Genomic DNA, 21128 nt, shown 5'->3' with positions numbered 1-21128 from the left:
ACAATCAACACATACAGTAAACAGAATGTGCAGAGTATGTAACTTGTAGTCATTATTGTTTAGAAGGTACAAGTTAAGATTCAAGTACATTTAAGTGTGAAGATACAATATAAATTAAGGAAAGAGGATAAACAAACAAAGAGGACATTCTCAGAAATTAAACAGGGCAAGTGTGCAAAAGAATCATATCATGTAGCATTATTATACAGCCTCCTGCTAATAAAATAGACCTCATCCCTTGTATGTTTGCCATAATAAGGTTTTCATGGCAGGAACCTATAATGCAGGTTTGAGATTAAGGGAAGGAGGGGGGGGGGGGTTGGAGGGTGAGATCAATGTTTGGTAGTGGTGATATTGCCGCCTGAGGTAACATCGTGCCCACATAAAAAATATATGTGATAGAAATTATTAGAGGCCGGGCATTTCACCCCTGCCTTCCCCAGTTTGCCCTAGATATAATCTTGTGACATTTTCTCATAGACTGAGAAAATTCTTATGACTTTCTAACAAAAGAAATTATCATATCTTACAGGGAATAGAGCTGAAGAAGCTTAACCATGAGATGAGATCAAGTCTGCATGGCCAGGTTCCTGGACATTATATTAGCCAAGATAACATTGAAAAAAAGAACCATGTTACATTTACATACCATTTTACTGGGTCAAGCAGATTGGGGTGGGAGAGGGGTCTTAAGATAGGTTAACCTCTTCATACGCTGCTTGCTCAGCCACCCCTTCCCTATCCCCCAATCTATCCCCCTGATCCCTCAACTGTCAATAAAAGCCATCAAAATCAGTTTGCGTTACATAGGCATATAAAAGTCAGCCAAGTTAACTCATGTCATGCTTTCATCAGTGTAATAGTTTTGACAAGAGTTCTGCTTTAAGTTTTTTATTGGACCTTAGGCAATTTTTATACTATAGCTTGAATGTAAACATATACTGGAATCTCTCCAGAAATAAATGTCACGAACTGTACAGAAGTATAACCCTGATCAAATTTGATACACATGACCTTTAGCTTACAAGAAGCTTTAACATCATCTGATTCTTCCTGAATACAGATATTACATGCTGATATTACATAATTTAGTATATGTATTTATATAATTCTATGAGGCATATACCAGGTATTTCTAATTTAATATTCCCAGCATGGAATCATAAATAATACTACAATGCTTATAATGGAAGAAATCACTCAATATCGATCACCACCAGCTATTACGGCTGGATAGCTCAGTTGGTAGAGCTATACAGTAGTGCATGGCATGGCAATTGTAACCCTGAGATTACGGGTTCGAAGCACATTCTAGCCAAAATATTTCTCTGCTCCTTTTCGTTGTATATAATAACCCAGTCACTTTTCCATTATTCGTTTACTTATCATATTGTTCATTTACTTGATTCAATTATTCATATGCTTACTGAATATAAACATATTATTGCTAATGCATATCATATCTGGCAATCCACCATTTTATGTCATCAATACAGCACTCCTCTGGAAAGCAGTGCTTCTGTACTGAGCAGGACTACCCTCATTAAAGATGACAATAATAAAAAAAATAATCATATTAAAATAAAAAAATCTAGATGACATTAAAGCAGGTTGCTATTGATTTTTTTTTTATAAAAATCTTGGCAATATTAAAAATTAATGTTTCCTAACAATATAGATAGATTAACTATTCCATGTTTCATTTGAAATAAGGAAGAGAAATCACACCTTTTGAACATTTCAAACACATGCAAACTATTTGTTTGTGGTTAATAATATATGGTGTAGGGTAGTGTTAGTAGATTGTTGCACCCTCATAATGATACACTAGTAACTCAATACAGGCCTACACACATGTGGGCACTTTGACAACTGAAGGCCATCTCGTTCGTGTTTCATTTGTGTTCTCTCAATCTATGGTCTGGAACATTACATATATATGGTAAAAAAAACTTTATAGCCTGAATGGAATAGGTTCCATGTGCTTATTAATTCATGTTCATTGAGTGATGATATCCGGGAGTTTTGTCTCACAATCAAGACCATTTTATCTTCTTTTCAGCATCTAGCAGTATATTTGGTAAAAGTGAAGGAAATTGACAACAAACACAAAACTAACTACATTTTAGTTTACATCAACTGGCACCTCCTGAGGTTCGAACCCCACTTTAGCATTAAAAATTTCTTTTTTCCATCCCATCCTTTTTAATTTCACAGTCAGCTAGTCTTTCATTGAACATTTGTTTACTTATGTAAAACTTCAGCGGCCCTCCGAGGTGCATCCATCCTGAACACTGTAAATCATTTCCGGATACCGAGATAGTCTCAACAAACTGTCTGACTTGGGCAGGTATTGAATCTATAAATAGAACCGATGGAAGTATTAATTACGTGCTCATTAATTATTGGATGATAACATCATCCAGTGTGTCATTGAGCGTGAAGAATGTTTCAATCTTCTTTTGAGAATTTTGCAGTAGATTTGGGAAGTAATAAATAGCATGTTTATCTTTTTCTTGCATCAGATATTTCAAACATAGGATGTTCAAAGTTGATATCACCAACCCCAGCCGAGGTCACTAGTTCAAATCTGTTTTTCTTTCTTTCATTGCAATTTGTGTAAAAGTAAGAGGGCCTGATGTTCGATCCTAGCAGGATCTTCTTCAGAGGCTGAATGACAAGTTACAGTAACAGAAGGGACAATCTATACATACACAGAGCAGAGACAGGTTAATGAGCATGGTGAACACAAAGAGATAGATGGAAGAGGATTAGTAGACAAGGGATGGAGAGAAGAATAAAACCAACAGGGGGATGAGGAGAGGTACTGTAGGAGAGAAAACTGTAGAGGGATAAGAGAGGATTAAGGGAAGAGGGTAGGGAATAAACTGGAGAAGGACAAAGACAGAAAAGTGTGGGAGAAAAAAAGGTGGAAGAGAGCTACAAGAAGAGGGATGACAGCCATTCAGGGATAAAGAGAGGGATAAAGAGAGGATTAAGGGAAGAGGATAGGAACTGGAGAAGGACAAATACAGAAAAGAATGGAGAAAAAAAGGCGGAATAGAGCTATGAGAAGAAGGGAAGACAGCCATTGTTCATAATACCAGGTCAGTTTTCCATTGTTCCAGATACTGTACTATGATGTAACTTCACATGCATCCATTGTGAAGGTTATAACAAATCATTCTGATTCTGAGAGAGTAAGAAGCTAAAGTCTTCAACAACTTTGTGTCTATCCTGGGTAGGTATTGAATCATTTCTTAGTTTACAGAGTGAATTAGCTGTTTGAAGCAAGGATATGGTTGTCTTTCGATGCTAACCATATGTTTATACATTAAACCCTCCTCCCCACAGAGATCATTTCCAACAGATTCGTTTCCCAGTCAAGTAGTATAAAGTGCACGGGAGTCTGTCATGTAGTATGTACAGTACTGAGCAGAATGTTAAATAGCTGTCATATTTTGTCCTATCATATAAGATAGCAACTGGTCTTTCAAATTTATACATACATGCACCCTCCTATGAAACATTAATGTAGAAGAAAATCTTCTTAAAACAAATGGACTTTTTAATACATCACATGCACCTATTATTGTCATTCTATTTGACCGCAAAATTTGTTCACCGTTAATTATCTAGTCAGGTTTTATATATCACACAAATATTCTTTCAGCTAACTACTATAGGACGAAAGAAAAAGAAGAATAAGGAAGAAAAAAGAATAATTTCAAAGAAAAAGCTGAAGCACGATTGCAACCCTAGGGGCAGAGATAAAAAAATTCCCAAAAGAAACGAATAACAGCCCGGCTGATTTATTACTCATCCCGTAAAGGGAAACCACATTTACCGGTAATCTATCTTGACATTTAGAACTGATGTAAATGGTCTATCCATTTGGGTTGGTGCTCCCTTGATCATTTTCTTGGCAGCTCTAAAGGATGAGAAAGCACATCCAGAGGCACGTATTATCAACGAAAGTTATCAACCATCGGGGCCAAGCGTAAACAATACGAGATCGAGCCACCGATACACACATGGATGATAAATCTGGCGAATATCAAATAGCACCATGCATATGCATGAAGGGAAAATTGCTATGCAAATTTACGCAATGATGTATAGCAATAAAAAATGCTATAAATACAGAACTGCACTATTTTCAATATGTTTTGAGAATTAAGCCTCAAAACCTGCTATCTAGGCCCCGTTTATAACAAGGACCGAGTGTTGGACCCCGCGCACTTCCTGTCAAATTTGTACAGGGTTGACCCAAGGATCAGAGGTGATATATAATGTCCATTGCTGTTGTTTTTCGGGCGCGTAATCTGACACAATTACATTAGTAGCAGTGATGCACATCACACGGTTTCTGGTTTCACACCTTTGCATTTTCCTGTTCAGTGGTCGGGAGTGCTGCAGGGGTGTGATGACCCAGCAATTAATGCATAATAATGTTTAAGCTCAAGAGACGTACAGTTAGAGCATATGTCAGGGTTTTATATGTAAGAATTATAAGAGTGCTTAAAGGTTTACTGTATTGACCCCAAATATGCTCGATGTTCAAATATGGTCATGACCTTTGGTCAAAATTCTTAAACTGTATTTATTACAACCTTCGAGGAAATAATCCTCACCGGGACATTCGGTCATCTTGTGTGTTACATAAAAATGTCTGAGAACAATTTGGAGAGTAATGACCTCCAAGAAAAGTACTTCTAGCAATTATAGCGTGCTATAATTTGGGGCCTATACTGACTACCTTGAATTCAAACCAGAAATAGTCTACCTGTCAATGTGGCAGAATCTTTCCAAGATATAAGTTTTTTGGTTTGACAGTTACAACGCCTGTCTGGTATAATTAACTCTCTGGACACCTAATCGAAAAGAAATTCCATCCTCCTCGTCTGCCTGGTATATTACACTCAACTGAACACTTGATTAAAGAGATGACACAAATACATAGCTCTTGGTTGTTAACTACAGAAGAAGAGTGTACATTCAGTAATGCAGTTTACTTAGAAACACTTAGTGCAACTTGAGGGCAGTATACTTAAAACTTAAAAAGATCTTACAGAGATGTGGCTTAATATATCATCCATGACCATCACATGGAAACGGTTAATTTAGTTTCAAACCAGTTTCAGTTAGTTTCCCTAACCCTTGGGAAATACTAAACTAATTTAAACTGAACAAAATGAACTAAATTCACCAAGGGCACTGTTACAGAACCATCATAAAGGCAATAGTTCAAATTTATTGGTATTTATATATATATTTATATATAGAAAGTATATTTATATTTATAGAATGCATTATTCAACAGCCCAAGCCCTCCAAGCATGTACTATTGAAATGAGGTCTTATATCAGTTTATCCCGCATAAGATCCTCAACTAGTCTAACCAATGTTTCATTCATGTGCACTTATGTTTAAAGTTCAAAAAGCATGTAACTGCCAACTACAGAATCTATTTTGTTGATCGGTTGAGGACATGTCAAATTTGTAGATGATAAAATTAATGAATTGTTTCATTTTAAGTCCAAAACCCTCAACCAGAGAGTACTTTTGAAAATAATTAGCAATTTTAAGTTCACTGTATGATCAAGTTCATGTGGTTATTACATAATAATATGTAATATGAATGTACGTCCTTTATTTTAATTATATGTATCCTGAATATTGCTGAAATATTTTCCCAAGTATTCTAAATTTCTCTAATCCAGATTCTACAAGCTAAGTTGACAGTTGTTGAACAACTTCAAGCATCTAGTGCAAGAATTCTATGTGAAGTTGACAATTTGTTGAACAACTGCATATATCTAGTGTAGGGAATTTCAAAGTGAAGTTGACAATTGTTGAACAACTTCTAGCAGTATATGACATTTTAATTAGTGAAGTTGACAGTTGTTGAACAACTTCAGTCAGGCATCTAGTGGAAGAAATTTCTAACTAAAGTTGAGAGTTGTTGAACAACTTCAAGCATCTAGTGTATGAAATTTCAATAAGTGAAGTTGACAGTTGTTGAACAACTTCTAGCAGTGTATGAAATTTCAATTAGTGAAGTTGACAGTTGTTGAACAACTTCAGGCATCCAGGTATAAAACATTTTTAAGTGAAGTTGACATCTGTGAATTTTGTTCTGTAGATACATGATGATTTTCTTCACAAAATGAATCTTGATTAGCAAGACAAGTAATCTCCACTTTATTTTTAAAAAATTTCATTATCCAGACACTTTTGCCGGATATTATTAAGCACATGCAAATACAGCCACAGCAAGTTAAAAAAAAACATTGATTTATTATTTGAAAAATTTGAAAAAAAGTTGACTTTTACTAAAGGTAACAACCTACATATCACCATCAGACTCGGGATCAAAAGCATTATCCAAATCTACCAGATTAAAGAACAATCGCCTTCAGCTATTTTTCTGCATCTCGTCTGATAAAAAGCGTAACCCACGCGCCTTTGAGACATATGACTTCGACGTGACAGAGAGATGCTGGCTCAAAATCCCGCAGGAAATATGAAGGAGGCCTTGCTCGCTTACTGTATCATCAATTGCAAAACATCCATCAAATAAGCCAGAAAAAAACTGAATGACATCATAATGACATCAACTTTAAAGGTTAAAATATAGTGTCACCAACAAGTGTGAGGATCTTAGTAATAAAGGCTATGAGGGTTTGTCAATGTCACCGGTCCTTAAAAAGTCTCGCATCTGAGTCGACACAGGACGACCGTGACGACGAAATGCCGAGATTTAGTTACATGACAATCACTCAAATCCAAGCCGGGAGAAACATAATCAGCTATAAATCATCAGAACGGTAAACTTTTATCTTTAATGGGGAAATTTGAGAAAGATTTAGCTTAATTGCCAGCTGTTCCGTTAGCTAAGATTCGTGACAGTTTTTATCACATTCCGTATAAATAGTCCTATACACTGTATCTCTGAATAAAATTATCACTGTAGGGACATTTTTTTAATGGTCGTCCAGTTGATTGAGACGACCAAATTTCTGTTTCAGACGACCAAAATCAGCTTTCGATGTCGTCCTGAGGACGACTAGTTGTCTAGATCAAATTCAGATTACACTGTCACTCAATACCCTAAATAGGCTAGGCTAAAAGGAATAATAGCATAAATAGGCTAAAACAAATAAATTGGTAGTGTTCAGCCTCCATCACTGAAATTAAATAATAATGCTGGTTGGCCTAGATAAATGTACTACTCAAATGGGAGGTTTTATTGGCCTAAAGCTGGTGTTCTATTCACCGAATCCAAAACATATATCTCCCCTACTACGTTTTACATATTGGTCCTTGTTATTTTGCTACTTTTTCCCAGACAACCCAAATCTGCTGTTCGGGACGACCGAAAGGTATCCTAACAAAATTTGCCTTGTTACGTAGGAATTCCTTTTCTGAGAATTTTAATTTTTCTGATAATAGCTCTGCATGCTTTAAAGGTACATTCGGTATGAAGTCACAACATGGCTACAGCAGGGCAGCAATTGGTAACATGCAATGGCTAATTATAATGCTTCACATAGCCAGGAAATTGCACAGAAGTTGCCCAATATGGTTGCCATGCTATGGCACTGTAAATATTACCAGTATAGAGAAGAGCAATGCTATCATTAATACAGGCGCATAAAATTTATATTTAATCAAAATTTACTGCTGAATAGAGATGGCACAATTGGGAACAAGGGGGGGTGGGGATATGGAATTTTCTACACTTTAAAGGGTGTGAAGACTCGCGCAAAAAGAAACGTCTAATGCCGGTAATCTGACCTAGTTTCAAATGAGGTGTAACAGAAGTGTTAGACACCACCATCTCCTATCCCAGAAAATACGCACACAGCTTGCTACCTTTGGTAATTAGACACTAGTGTACAGCCAGTACATCTGCGGTCATTACCCACAGCACAGTGTACAAACAATGCAGGGATGGACATCTCAGGTCTAGATAAAAGATAACAAGGTATCACGTTTCATTACTGTACTGTCTGCATTTTGTAGCGACACAAACAACACGTCACTTGCAAGCAACGGAAAGTTAACTTTTTCAGATGACTGCATGCGGTTTTGGGCGAGTCTTAAGGAGCTCTTAGAGAATTAAGACACTTTTCGACGGTAGAATGAAAAGGAGGGCGTTAGACCTAAATGGGCTTGCAGTCACCTGTAGAGGGCGGTGCTTAGGTTAACAAGTGCTCTAGACACAGCAGAGTGAGAGCTAGGCATTAATTTATTTTAAAACTAACAGACTGTTCATCATATTTGTGGAAATATAAATATGGTTGCATGATTATGTTGTAATATAGGACCTTTCACAAATTTATACAAACCTGTTATTACTGTAATACCAGTCACACCTGTATTAAGTGCATTAGAAATGTATTTCCCCTTCATTAATTCGTGATTTTAAGGTTAATACAAATAATATATTAACTTTGTTTTTCCTAGTTCGAATCTGAGATACTATTAAGTACTACATAAATGTCTGATATTTGTTAACACACATGTTCGCCTCATTAGAGAGTATATCTATCGATGTTCGACTATATAGACAAGGAAATACAACCAATGATAACAAGAAATTTGGACCACAATTGCTCGGGCACTGGGTTATAGGGTCACGCTATAGACATGCTGGTACAAGTGTGCATATAGTTGCTCAGAGATCGGTAAATGAGCTATCATATGATTAACATCCAGGCCTAGCGCATGGCTTCTAAGTTTGATAAGAAGTACATTATAAAGTGATGCTCCCAACTGTGTTATTCTCATTTTAAATCGAGACGCCACCATCTGCTACCTGCCACCTGCCCTACTGCCATGCTCTAGCTTTGTCTCATTATACTTGGAATCTTTCATTACCACAATCTATAGACAGAGAAAATGAGGTTAATAAGAAATACAGAAGCCCTGTATTGATTTTTTCCCGACGTGATTACGTACCGTTAGCCGTTGATTTCTTCAGCAGTTATGTAAAACCTCCGTCAGATGATAGGGCATAACGTATGGTAATTAGTACGAAATTAGATTCATTCCATGGATCGGTACTAAAGCATTTAGACAGCACTGTAGTGTCTTGTTAATTGTCACATTGTCCGACATTTTAACCCAAAATAGTCACAAAACAGAACTAAAATCTGATCAACGAATATACTAGAGCTCAGTTTGAGTTATTTTGTGAATAACCCAGGAAAGAAGAACCTTGAAGTATCCCAGGATAGAGAAATACATGAAGTGTCAGTGAACTGTAACATTAGGAGAGACAAAAAAGTTTAAAAGATAATTAATTGGAAACACTTCCTCTTCTGGTTTGAAGAAGAATAGTGATTTTAATCACTCTACGCTGGAACAGATGGAGAAATGGTTGACACTTGCATGGTTGACAATGAGTAACATCTCAAAAGTTGTAGATCCAACCTATTGGCAGAGTTTGCTGTCAAGAAGAACCTCCATAACGGTGTACCAAAGAGAGAACGATTGTCAAATTAATATTAACTACTCTCAATATTTATATTAATGAGGGGGCAAGCACCATGGCAAAATTATATAAAATTATACAATAGAAAACCAAACAGTTTTGTTTTCTATGGAAACAAAAGGCAGCAGTATAGAGTGGAAGTGGCCAGCTGGCAATTGTCAGGAGCAATACTAAAAGTTTTAAACTAGATCCTTCTGGACGAGGTAGAATAGTAGTGCAGTTGGTGTGAGAAGACAGGTAAAGGAGAAGTATGTATGTATGTATTTAAGATCCTACTGCAAGCAGGAACTCGTGAAGAAGCCATCATTGGCTTATTACAGCTGCAAGCTGACCGAAGTCAGTCTCTTAGATTCATATTTTAATTTTAGTTTTATTTATTTATTTATTTATTTATTTATTTTTTATTTTATTTTCATTTAAAGAAGTGCTGCAGAGATATTGTTGATTCTTAATTTACAAACCTTTTCTTGAAGTCGCCTCCATAGCTGACGTTTTAGGGGTGACACATTCTAATTTATTTTCCTGTATGATGACATCATGTTCCGCATCACAGATGTTACACCTCTGTGCAGTCCAGGAAACGTCCTTTAAACACTGGCTGCAAATGGTATCACTTCTGTAATCTGTGGAAAATAAACAAAATAATTATAATGATTCCTGAAGGAACATAAACTAGCTACATCACAGAATAACAATTGTGATACATGCTATTTTCCCCATTTCTGATTGATAGCACTCTCCTCACTTGGCCAATACATCTGCACACGGCAAAAACCATTACAAACTTAAAACTGCACATGTATTATGTAATTAAATTGTGGGTAAAGTTCACATAATTACAATGACCAAAATGTGCCATAATGATGAACCCTTTTTCTTTTTAACCCAATTGGATATTTAAATTGAATAATCCACCAAAGTTAATGCAACAGATCATGATTAACTTACATTGTTACCATATTTAAGGTGACCAAATTTTTTTCAGAAATCCCCGGGACAAAATTAAGACATCCTTGCTGACCCCCATGTTGACATCAAGGGGTAGTATCTACACTATATATAAGTTGTAAGGGGACAGGTGGGAATTTTGAGATCACAGTGTTTAATGGCTGGTGCTGTTCCAAGAATGATGGTCAAATGCCCATGTTTCTGTAATACATTCTCTAGAAAAAAAACATATTTTACTTCCAAATATTTTTTTTTTTAAATTTGAGAATGATTAATGACACCTGATATCCGGGGACAATTTCCAAGGACACTGTTAATCTGGGGACGGCCCATAAAATCCACTGATTGTCCCCAGAAATCATGGAGGACTGCATGGTCACTCCCTGTTACCACACATATTGCAGCCTTGAGCAATAAATCACAGCTTCAGTGGTGTAACGGAAAATCCAAATTATTGCATTATTAATTAAGCATTACGAGAATTATTCTGCAGCATAAATAAGTATACACTACACTGACAATGTAATAAGTTATATAAAGTTCTACAAGATACATGCATTACCACACATACACATGATCATACTAAAATCACAGGGAACTGACTCAGCATGGACGTCTTTCTTTACAATGACCAGCAAAACTGTTCAACGTCAGCAATAACACAAGTATATATAATGAAAGCAATTGTACAAGATTGTAAACATATTTGTTAACTATACCATGAAATTACAATGCTAGACAACTCTTGCTCAAATGTAAAATGATTAAAAACAATACCACTTACTTGAGAGTTATATAAACTGTTGTGAATTTAACCTGAATTAAGGTCCTAGAGCAGGCAATACATACTTGCCAGAATTGTACCACAGCTGTGCCACTTACAGTTCCGAATCAAGCCGGCCAGCCACAACTGTTAATACTTTACTATATATCTTCTCACCTTCACAGACCTTTATTAATTTAACTGGTAGTCATACTCTGTGTGTGTGAATTAGCTCCAGAATAAATTTAGAGCAACAAATTACTGAAGGCAAAACAGGGCAAATCAGGGACTAATGAGACTAATTGCCACACATGGCATAGAAATCCTAGAGTTATTTTAAATGTCAGGCTCATGCATGCTGTTGTTGTTGTAGTAGTCAGACTGTAGTACTATACAATACTAAGGGATGATTCCACATACTGATATAACAACAAAAAGCACTATAGAGTTTGTTCAAGAATATATTACTAAGAATAACAATTTCAGCTGTGATCTATGGAGAGGTGGAAATAATTAGGGAACAGGGATTAGGGGACAGGTACCTACTGTATGGATGGAAATAGGAGGGGCAGAGCTGGGAAGCAGGGGTATGGAGATGGAATAGAGCTCTGGGAGAGTTTTTATTCTGAATTAAGTAAGGGAGTCAATTAAGTTAATTTTTGCAAGTTGGGGAAGGGATGTTTGTTGATGGGCTGATCTCTGTCCCATAGATCCCCTTAGTAGGAGACATTTTTTGTGCTATTTTCATGTTAGAAACTGTAACAATGCAGCTACAAACTTTACACCAATCATCTGTCATAGACCTTATCAAGAATCAGTGCACAGAAGTCAGCATTTTTGTCAGCATTTTATTGGAAAACAATGTCTTAAGGCAGTTTGGGTTGTTAGATTTAATGAGAAGAAACTGGGGCTTCAAATAGAAGTGACCAATCACAGAGGGCATACAGTGTTACCAAGTCACTCTAAACACAGTTGAGTGAGAGCCCTAAGGTTTTGGGGAGACATGTTAGGGAGAAGTAAAGTAAATCAATGCAGGCACAGAATTTATCAGATTCAATCTTTACTTGAACATACCCCACAGTGAAGCTGATTGTTGATACAGATTCACCGTCATATGAGCTAATCATGTAGTTGTAATGTATCATATATCTCATTAAACTAAACCTAGGTATTCAACAGCATCCCAAAAAGAGTACAAGATTTTCACAAGATCAAATGATTCCATTAAACATCAGATGCCCCTGGAGGTACAACAACTCAAAGGAATTAAAGAGTCATCAATGCCACGGTAATGATGTTATCTGACATCCGCTCGAGGACAAAATGTCTTGTTGCTCCGGATAGGTCAATATTATTAGAACCAGACAGACACCGAACAAATGATCAGTGTCGCGTTCACCCATTTGTAATTCAATGTCTACCTCTAGTTGAAAGATACAAAAAATTAAATGATAGATATACAACTCATAAGAAAGAGTATTTAAAATGGCAATAAAGACAATTTAAAATGTGATGCCATTTGGAAGCTAGTCTGCTTATTTGCATATATATGCTTATTTGCATATATATATTTCTGTAGCAAAAATTTGAAGAAACATAGCTACATTAGAAAATCATTGGCTTAATTGCTGCTAAATTTACAGTTTACAGAAATGATTTATTCTGAGCAACTAAGCCATGTTAAAAATAATTCATTGCAGTACGGTAGTGCAATATTTTAACAAATAATTTGAGATAGTCAGTACAACCACTGAATTGGCCTAATTATAGTGAGTTATTACTGTAATTAGTTATGCCAATACAAAAAAAAATTTGAGTCCCCAAAAATTGTATGTTAATTCTGTTAAAGGTTGTTTCACGTGAGAAACTTTGATGTACTGTACGTTAAATTTCAAATATTCAAAGTGGTTTTGCGATCATTTTCAGGCTCCTTTGAGCATAAAGTTTGTGACAATTACCTTGCTAAATGTATATAACTGCAGTGGCTTACACATCTGGAATATGTAAGCTTTCTTCACTAAAAGATTAATTAACAAGTCCATTAGGTCCTGTCAATGGTAGATTCAAAAAGAAGAGGAAGTTGGCAGTGTCCGGATAGTGAAGGCGCAGTGCTAAAATGTTCCACTAGTGTGGATAAGGTTGATAGGAAAGTGCAGATGTTGAGGGGAGACAGGTAAGAGAGGAGCAAAATAAATTCTGTCAGAAGAGTTACTCGACTGCAATTGGGAAAATTTATCGGCTCAAATTCTTGCAATTAATTTTCTTTCTGTATATGTGAAATGAAACATAAATATACAACACTCTGCAGTGCTTTAAACTTAACTCAAGTCATTACTCAACTCGCGTAAATACTGAATTTTCTGATGCATGCAGGGAAGTTACATTCAGCTGCATGGACAGGCCACATTGATTGGAGAGCATATGTAGATTGATGGCAGATGCATGGGTACCAGCTTGATGCTAATTGAGTTAAGTAAATCAAAATTACAGTATGAAATGTTTCCCAAGAAGTCAATGAGGGCGGTATTGAAGAACTTAGCACGCATAGACTCCATTGTGTGACCTGATGATTCATTGGCAAATGACAGTCTGCAGTTGCTCACCAAAGGATTTGTACCAACAAAGTCTTCGGCTTTGAGTACAGCGTTTCTGTATATTGCCTTGCTTGACGAAACCTAACCGTGATAGTAAGTACCGATTTTGCAATCCATGTTATAGTTATTGCCGACTTGGCAATCCATGGTTGCCCCTCACAATTTTGATCACATGGTCGGTATATAGTGACTCTATAGTTTTCCCTTTCGGGAACCAATTTTTAATATGTAATTGAGCCCTGCCAACTTTCATGTTGAAGTTCACAGAAAACTTAAAATTAGGCAGATAATACACACTGAATTCACATTTACTATCTTTCAAATTTTCAAAGGGTTTAGCTCAATGGGTCACTGTCTGTTTCCCTAAGGAAGCAGGTGTTCAAACCATGCAGAGAAGAAACAAGATTTTAGAAGTGATCGCAGACAGGTCAAAAGGTCAACAGGAAAAAAAGCTATTACAACAAGCAAGAGGGGAACTGGGACATGAGAACTTTCATTGATATAACTGTTAACATGTTTGTAATTAAGATAATCTATGCATATTCAAATATTTAGCTTGCAATATTTTGACAATTCGATTGGCTGAAAGCTTCATACTTAGCAATTAATTATCATGGAGAGTTCTAAGGAAATCTGTCAAAACTTGTATCTCAGACAGTTTTGTGACATATATATGCAATATCCCACACTGTGCATGTTCATTCAGATTCTACCTTTAAACTGTTGTTTGCTAGTTTCTTGGCTATATTGATGTTTTGATCTTAAGATATATACTGTATACATATATAGAATAAACCGTTAGATATCCATGGACCATAGCTGTACATAATCAAATGAAACTTGTCAAGTTTGAAAGCTACTTTAAGTTATTCTACTTGAACAGTATTATTGTACTACATGACTGCCAGAGGTAAAGGGGTAAAGGATTGATCCACACCCCCCTCCCCCCCCACCCCCCCCCCCTCTTATAGTCTTATCTCACTTAATTTGTCCAAATTTTAAAATATGTCCACATGTACCTGAACTTTGATATTTTTGTGGTTTCCAGTTCCCTCTTTCCTGTCCCAAATCTCCCATCCAAAGAACCAGCATCATTTTGCACAGCTCACTGGCTGTATGAATGGACCTATTTGAAAACATACCCACAGACATGAAACACTCGCATACTAAAAACCACAGCTTGCAAGAGGATGGAAGCAAGTTATACCGCTGACATGACTTATGGATGCTTTAATTTTGGTTTCAAAGCTGTGAAGGATTTTCTTTGACAGAAAGCTCTTAAAGTTTAAAGAGGACATGAATCATTTATTGAAATAGCCATTTTTGTTGATCCCTAAGCTGACTCCCAGGGTATATTGCCTAAGTTTCCCCCCATCCCTGAAAGCAAAAGGGTTCTTTTATAAGTTCATTGGACGAGGAGCTAAAGCTCAAAGGAACAAAACATGCTTCAAGGATACATATATAAGATCTATGATTAACTTTAGAGCACTGAACTGCATGTATATAATCCTAGTAGATGCATGGAAGCAATACATATGCTCGGATTATGACAACTGTATGTATATGCTATAAACAGATATAACCTAACTTACATACACTATATTGCCCTCAAATTTCAGCTTGCAAAAATTACCGATGTAGGCACATATACATCTTTAATTCCCTGCATATTCTTACTGCAGACATTTGAAGTACAGATACAGTATATATATTTAAAAAGAGGAGTATTTGGATCAAATGAAAAAAAAAAAACAATAATTGACAATTTGAGAAGAATTAAGAATTTCTTTGAGCATACAGGGAGTTACTGTTACTGTGCAAAGTTCTCTGGAACCTCAACAGTTGCCACTATACAACTTCACATATACAGTCAGATATGTTTCTGAAAATTCATTATACAGTTCCTTGATCTCTCATATCCGGTTACGTATGATACAGATTTGCACATTTGCTATATAGCACCAAATAATCTTTTCCTATCAAAGATGTCAAAACTGTTGAGTTATTGCAATCTAAACCGACTAGCGTATCATCATTTTGTATCATGCTTTTATACCACAGTATAGGTACAGTATTTCAGATACATGTTACAACCTAAATTGCATGCAGAGTACTGTTACTGTATATATATATAGCAACTAAATCCTCATGCAATGTCTCGTGCATGATCGAGTCAATCGTTAAAAATGAAATACGTTCTATCCATTGATATGTATACTAAAACATGTCTTATTCATAGCAGAGAATAGTCACTCTGCAGAAAGATGAATCAGTATAATTTGTTGTCCCCTCTTGAAAAAGTCATCAAAAAGGTAGCCTACATCCATTTGTGCAATGAAATTCAATCAATTAGTTAATTCAATTATTTGTTCCAGTCGTATAATTAATATAATTGGCAGATCTTTCTTTTCCTGAAGCTGAATAATCTTTCACTAATATAGCTAATTTACATATTTTCTTCAACATTAGTAAGTAACTATGAGTTAGATATCCCAAGTAATAAAATGTACACAATTATACATGCATGTACTATATATACGTATATATTACAAATTTCACACACCGAGCTCAGACATGGTTCAACAGCGTGCTTGCGGTCTTAATGTAAACAAGGCCTGAGAAAATTACCAGAGCTAGTAAATTTTTATAATCTAATGTATTATATCAAACAACACCATTTAGTAGTCGGGTGGGGTGGGGGGGAGGGGGGTTCCCTGTACATTCTATGACATGTTTCCTGTTACATTCAGCTATTAAATTAATAGTTAACAGTTTATACTGTGGACAAACTTCATACTGACAGGCCTCGATACATCAGTAGAAAAACCCAAAATCAGTAAAGTTCACTATAGAAACTGTTGCTACACTGAATAAATGACCCCTGGATCGATGCAGAAAGACATCTAGCTAATCTATGGAAGGGCCCCTGGGTGTTTAAATGGCTCCATCGGAAGTCAATTGCCAGTGTACACCTGATCCAATGACTTATAGCTAAAGCTTCCAGGCATGGATCAACATTAACATCCATTCCTCAACAAGGAGGAAGGAATTACCTGATTATGAGAATGGTTCAAGATTGAATAATATCATTAAAAGTGATTGCTTGCTTCCCTTGACCTGTCAGTTCCATATAGGCCTATACTGTAGCCACAGAGAAATTTAAATGCGCATGCATGATTGTACAGTAAATGATAAGAGCTATTTTAAGCAGTGGCCTAGCTTACTCTTATTACAGACTTGGCAAGAATTGATATCCTGTTCTCAAACTATAACCAAGAAACTAAAGACAGTGGATTTCACATGTTTTAGCATTTAGAGAAAAAGGCACTTTCATAATTCTGCTAGTAGATACTTAGTTATTACTTTTGCAATTAATCAAAGAAAAATGCCAGTGTTGATTTCTTTTTTAGCTAGGACCGTTTTGATGCAATGCCATTTTTTTAGGTAAGTGCAGGCTATTCCCCGAATTTCACAAATTTCAAGTTAAACTTGAAACTTGAAATTTGTGGAATTCTGCAGGCCTGGAATTCTGAAAACTTTCAGGAAGCTGTATGTTACTGTAGCTCAGGGATGGTGTTGCATCTTAAAGGGCATCAGTCTCGTTATTTCAGAAACTTATACCGGTCTGGGAATTTATGAATGATGATACTAACTTGTCTCCTATACATGTGCACTCAGATCTAGCCAGGTAGTCTTAAGAAATGTTAAGGCTAGCTCAAGCATGCAATAACTTATTCTATGAATCAATAAATTTTTAATTTTTAACATGAAAGAGATTTTGTAAAATAGGCATTTACTGTTACTTAGTTCAAGCCACAGTTAAAAGGTAACCGGACTACATTAACACAGTATGTCTCAAAGTGTACATGTTGTGAGAATTAGACACTGTAGGAATTCAGCATAGTAAATGAACCTATGCATGTTTTTTCTTCAACTCCCCCATCTCCTCACCCACCCACCTTCTGCCCCCCCCACTTTCTTGTCTCTTGCAGTTGGCACTGGTTCACATGTAGTTCACTCCTGAATTTATTTCTTCAAAATGGAGTGAATGCAGAATCTACAGCCACTTGAAAGACACATTGGGAGTTATTAATCATTCTGCTGGGCCATATATATATATATCTGAATCATCTCTGATGATCTGAAAATGTCAGCTCAAATTCCCTCATTCATTGTAAGAAAAAAAATAGGCTAATAGAGTAAAGAGCTACTGCTCTCATCACCTCTATCTATAACTCCTCAGGAGACTGTTAATATCTCAGGACAATTCTCGTTGGCATAGAAGGCAGGAAATCCAATCAATATTTGTTGCTTTTTTAAACTTGAAAAAAAATGTGTACTGGCTATTACAACTTTTCTTCAAAATACGAGCAATAACAGACAATGTAAAAGATTTTGCAATTATAGGCTGGAAACAGAAGAAAACTTCATTTTCTTGAAATAACTATATGTACGATACCATACATGATTCAATATGGTATGCATATATATTGGTGAAAACCATGAAGACACCCGAACCAATGTGCAAATATCTCCCTTTAGAGCATATTATTTTCCTGCTTAACAGGCCGTGTTTGATCTATGATTTTCCAAAATATAGGTCTTTCAGTAAGTTATACCTCCCAAATATCATGATGAATATTAACTTTTTAAAGCTTCCATCTATCAGGCGCGTAGCCAGGAATTTGCCAAGGGAGGGGCGAAACTGTAGATTCGGCATTGTAAACTATCTAAGCGTAGCGCCACGATGGTTGGCGCGAAGCGTACAAGAAAATTTTGGCTGAAAATGCCTCCCAGATCGCTGGAAATGGCACTTCTCAGGCCTTGTAAGTTGCATCTTAGCATTTTCTCTTTTGAAAATACTAGAGATATCATAAAAACATTAAAAAAAAATATATAAAATATGCTCAAGGGGGGGCGGATGCCCCCTTCGCCCCCCACTCCTTGGCTACGGGCCTGCCATCTATCATACAAATTTACAGTGGTTTTCAACTGATTTCTTCTCTATTCTACAGAGGCATCAATAGCAAGATCTTTTCATGGAGATGGCATATTATACATTACAATAGACACCGTGCCAAGAAAGTCAAAGAAATCGGCTGTACTTGTCAAACAATGTGTAGCCGAATCTGTGTCGTCATGACGATTGTCCTGAATTTTTCATGCCCCTCGCATTTTGACACCACCACAGTTTAAATAAATACATGTATATATATTCACAGTCGAAAATACTTCTGTTATCTCCACAGGAAATTAAGTAGGTGCATTGCGTTTGTTTGAAGAGCCCTTGGCCTCAGACTCTGGGTCAAATGTACAGGAGTAGAATGTACGATCACATTCAACGAAGAGCCACTTCGGAATAAAGTCACAAACGGCTTCACATATATACTTAAGTAAGTTCAACCCATATACCTTTCCCCCCTTAACATTTGAATTATATGTGAGCATGCACTCGAGATTTAAAAAGGTTGCGAGGATCTAAAGGACTTAGTTTACTGCGGTGTCATGTGACACCCTTTTTCCGCTTCTCCCATGCGTACTCAAAACTGGCATAAATACAAGCTCATTGAGAACGAGAAGATGATGTAAATTACTTTCACGTTTTGCAATAATGTCCTGCAGCATCCAGTATTTTGTGCTTTTTTCTCAAGGCTTGTGAATATATATGTAAACCAACATATTTAACTGAGTTCTGGTAATCTTTCTGACAAGAAAGATGGAGAAAAAGGTTTAGAGTCGTCTATACATACATTTCAAAATGTCAGCGACACTACACCAAACTAGGACATAGGGAAAAAGAAAAAAATGAATGCCAAAAAAACTTCAACTCTCATTCTACCACAAATTTTCAAAAAAAACATTCTCCAACAGCCACCTGCATGTGACATTTGATTGGCTAAATGTTACCCAAATCAGGTTGAAAAATTGCAACACAGTACAACTGTCAGTATATTACTTTTGCTTTCGAGGTACGTACTTTTCAAAGCATATATCTCCCTAAGGCTACATACAGTAGCACAATCCAAGATGGTTCTTAGACAGCTCTTAATCCAATATATTTACTGATAGTTAAAGGAATGTTCCAGCAACTTAAAGTTGATTGCTTAAAGTTGGAATCAGTGTTTAGTTTGGACCTGCAAGCCGTTACACAATTGCAGTGAATCAATCACACGTTACCTTTAATGCCTGATCAAGTCGTTAATATGACTGACTTTCATTGAAATTATGAAGAACGTAAGATAACGACATCAAGTTTTCAAATCTTGCAAACTCATTAGCTCGATCCACTGTTTGGAAATCAATGAATATTCACAACTGAGGTCAGAAAGAGGGCAGAACAAAATTCTTCCATCATTATATATAGTATAAACCACACCCTCAAAGCATTTTGTGTGGCGAAAATTAGAATTTTTTTACATTTGGTGATATTTTGCGAATGTTCCTGGCAACAGCAGAGTGAATGATGTCACCACAGCGATTCAGCTAAAAATGTGTGTTTTTTTTATAAATTATTTCACTCACAAATTGACAGAGAAAAGTAATATGTCTACAAAAATTTGCATTTTTTTAATGTAGATTTATAAATTATTTTTATAAATTATTTCACTCACAAATTGACAGAGAAAAGTAATATGTCTACAAAAACTTGCATTATTTTAATGTAGATTAATAAATTAAATTAAATTGTAACATTCCAGTCTTTCCATTTAATGTGACCACTTCTGATTTCTATAATATGTGACTGACAGAACAGGAAAATTTACATTAATTGTGATCAATATCCTGAGTGCTGCCATGTTCTCCTTCCCATCCTTGATCGATAAGGCTGCTCAGTGCACATACGGTCATATAACAATAATTTACAATTTATGAGTGCTAGCACTACATGAATGAAACATTCGCAAATGTTTGTGCCTTAGGAAAGTTTTGTATTCATCATATCACACAGGTTGCACAACTATACATACTTGTGGTGATAAAATGAAGCAATCTTGCATTCTATGGGCAGATCCCAGCAATAATAACAGAATAAACAGTTCACTGAGCTTATATGAACCCATCCACCATAATTCACAAGTAACTAGGGTGCAGCTGGGTAGGTTTACTGGAAGTTAATTCTGCGGTAAAGTAAATATCTTTTTACTGTCCACTGATGCTTGGATAAACAATTTTTGCACTGGGGACAACTGTAAGAATGAGTGTATATAAAGTGCATTATCAGACATATATAGGAGCAGTGCATACAGAGAGCCATGTAGTCTTGATAAGACCCTAAGTGTGAACAGCCTAGTGTACCTCTATATTTCACAAATTAGCTATT

General features: G+C 36.1%; 1 protein-coding gene across 1 annotated transcript in view; it reads right to left on the bottom strand.

Moving 5' to 3' along the window:
- Positions 1 to 21128, bottom strand: part of LOC139963535 (uncharacterized) — a 51749-nt gene that overhangs the window by 7765 nt on the left and 22856 nt on the right. The window contains exon 4 of the mRNA XM_071964379.1: positions 9964 to 10125. Coding sequence (XP_071820480.1) covers positions 9964 to 10125 — 162 coding nt within the window. The remainder of the gene's footprint in view (positions 1 to 9963; positions 10126 to 21128) is intronic.

The sequence above is a fragment of the Apostichopus japonicus genome, chromosome 22, assembly GCF_037975245.1.
Source record: "Apostichopus japonicus isolate 1M-3 chromosome 22, ASM3797524v1, whole genome shotgun sequence".
NCBI classification, from domain to species: Eukaryota; Metazoa; Echinodermata; class Holothuroidea; order Aspidochirotida; family Stichopodidae; genus Apostichopus; species Apostichopus japonicus.
This window is presented reverse-complemented; position numbering and strand designations above follow the sequence as displayed.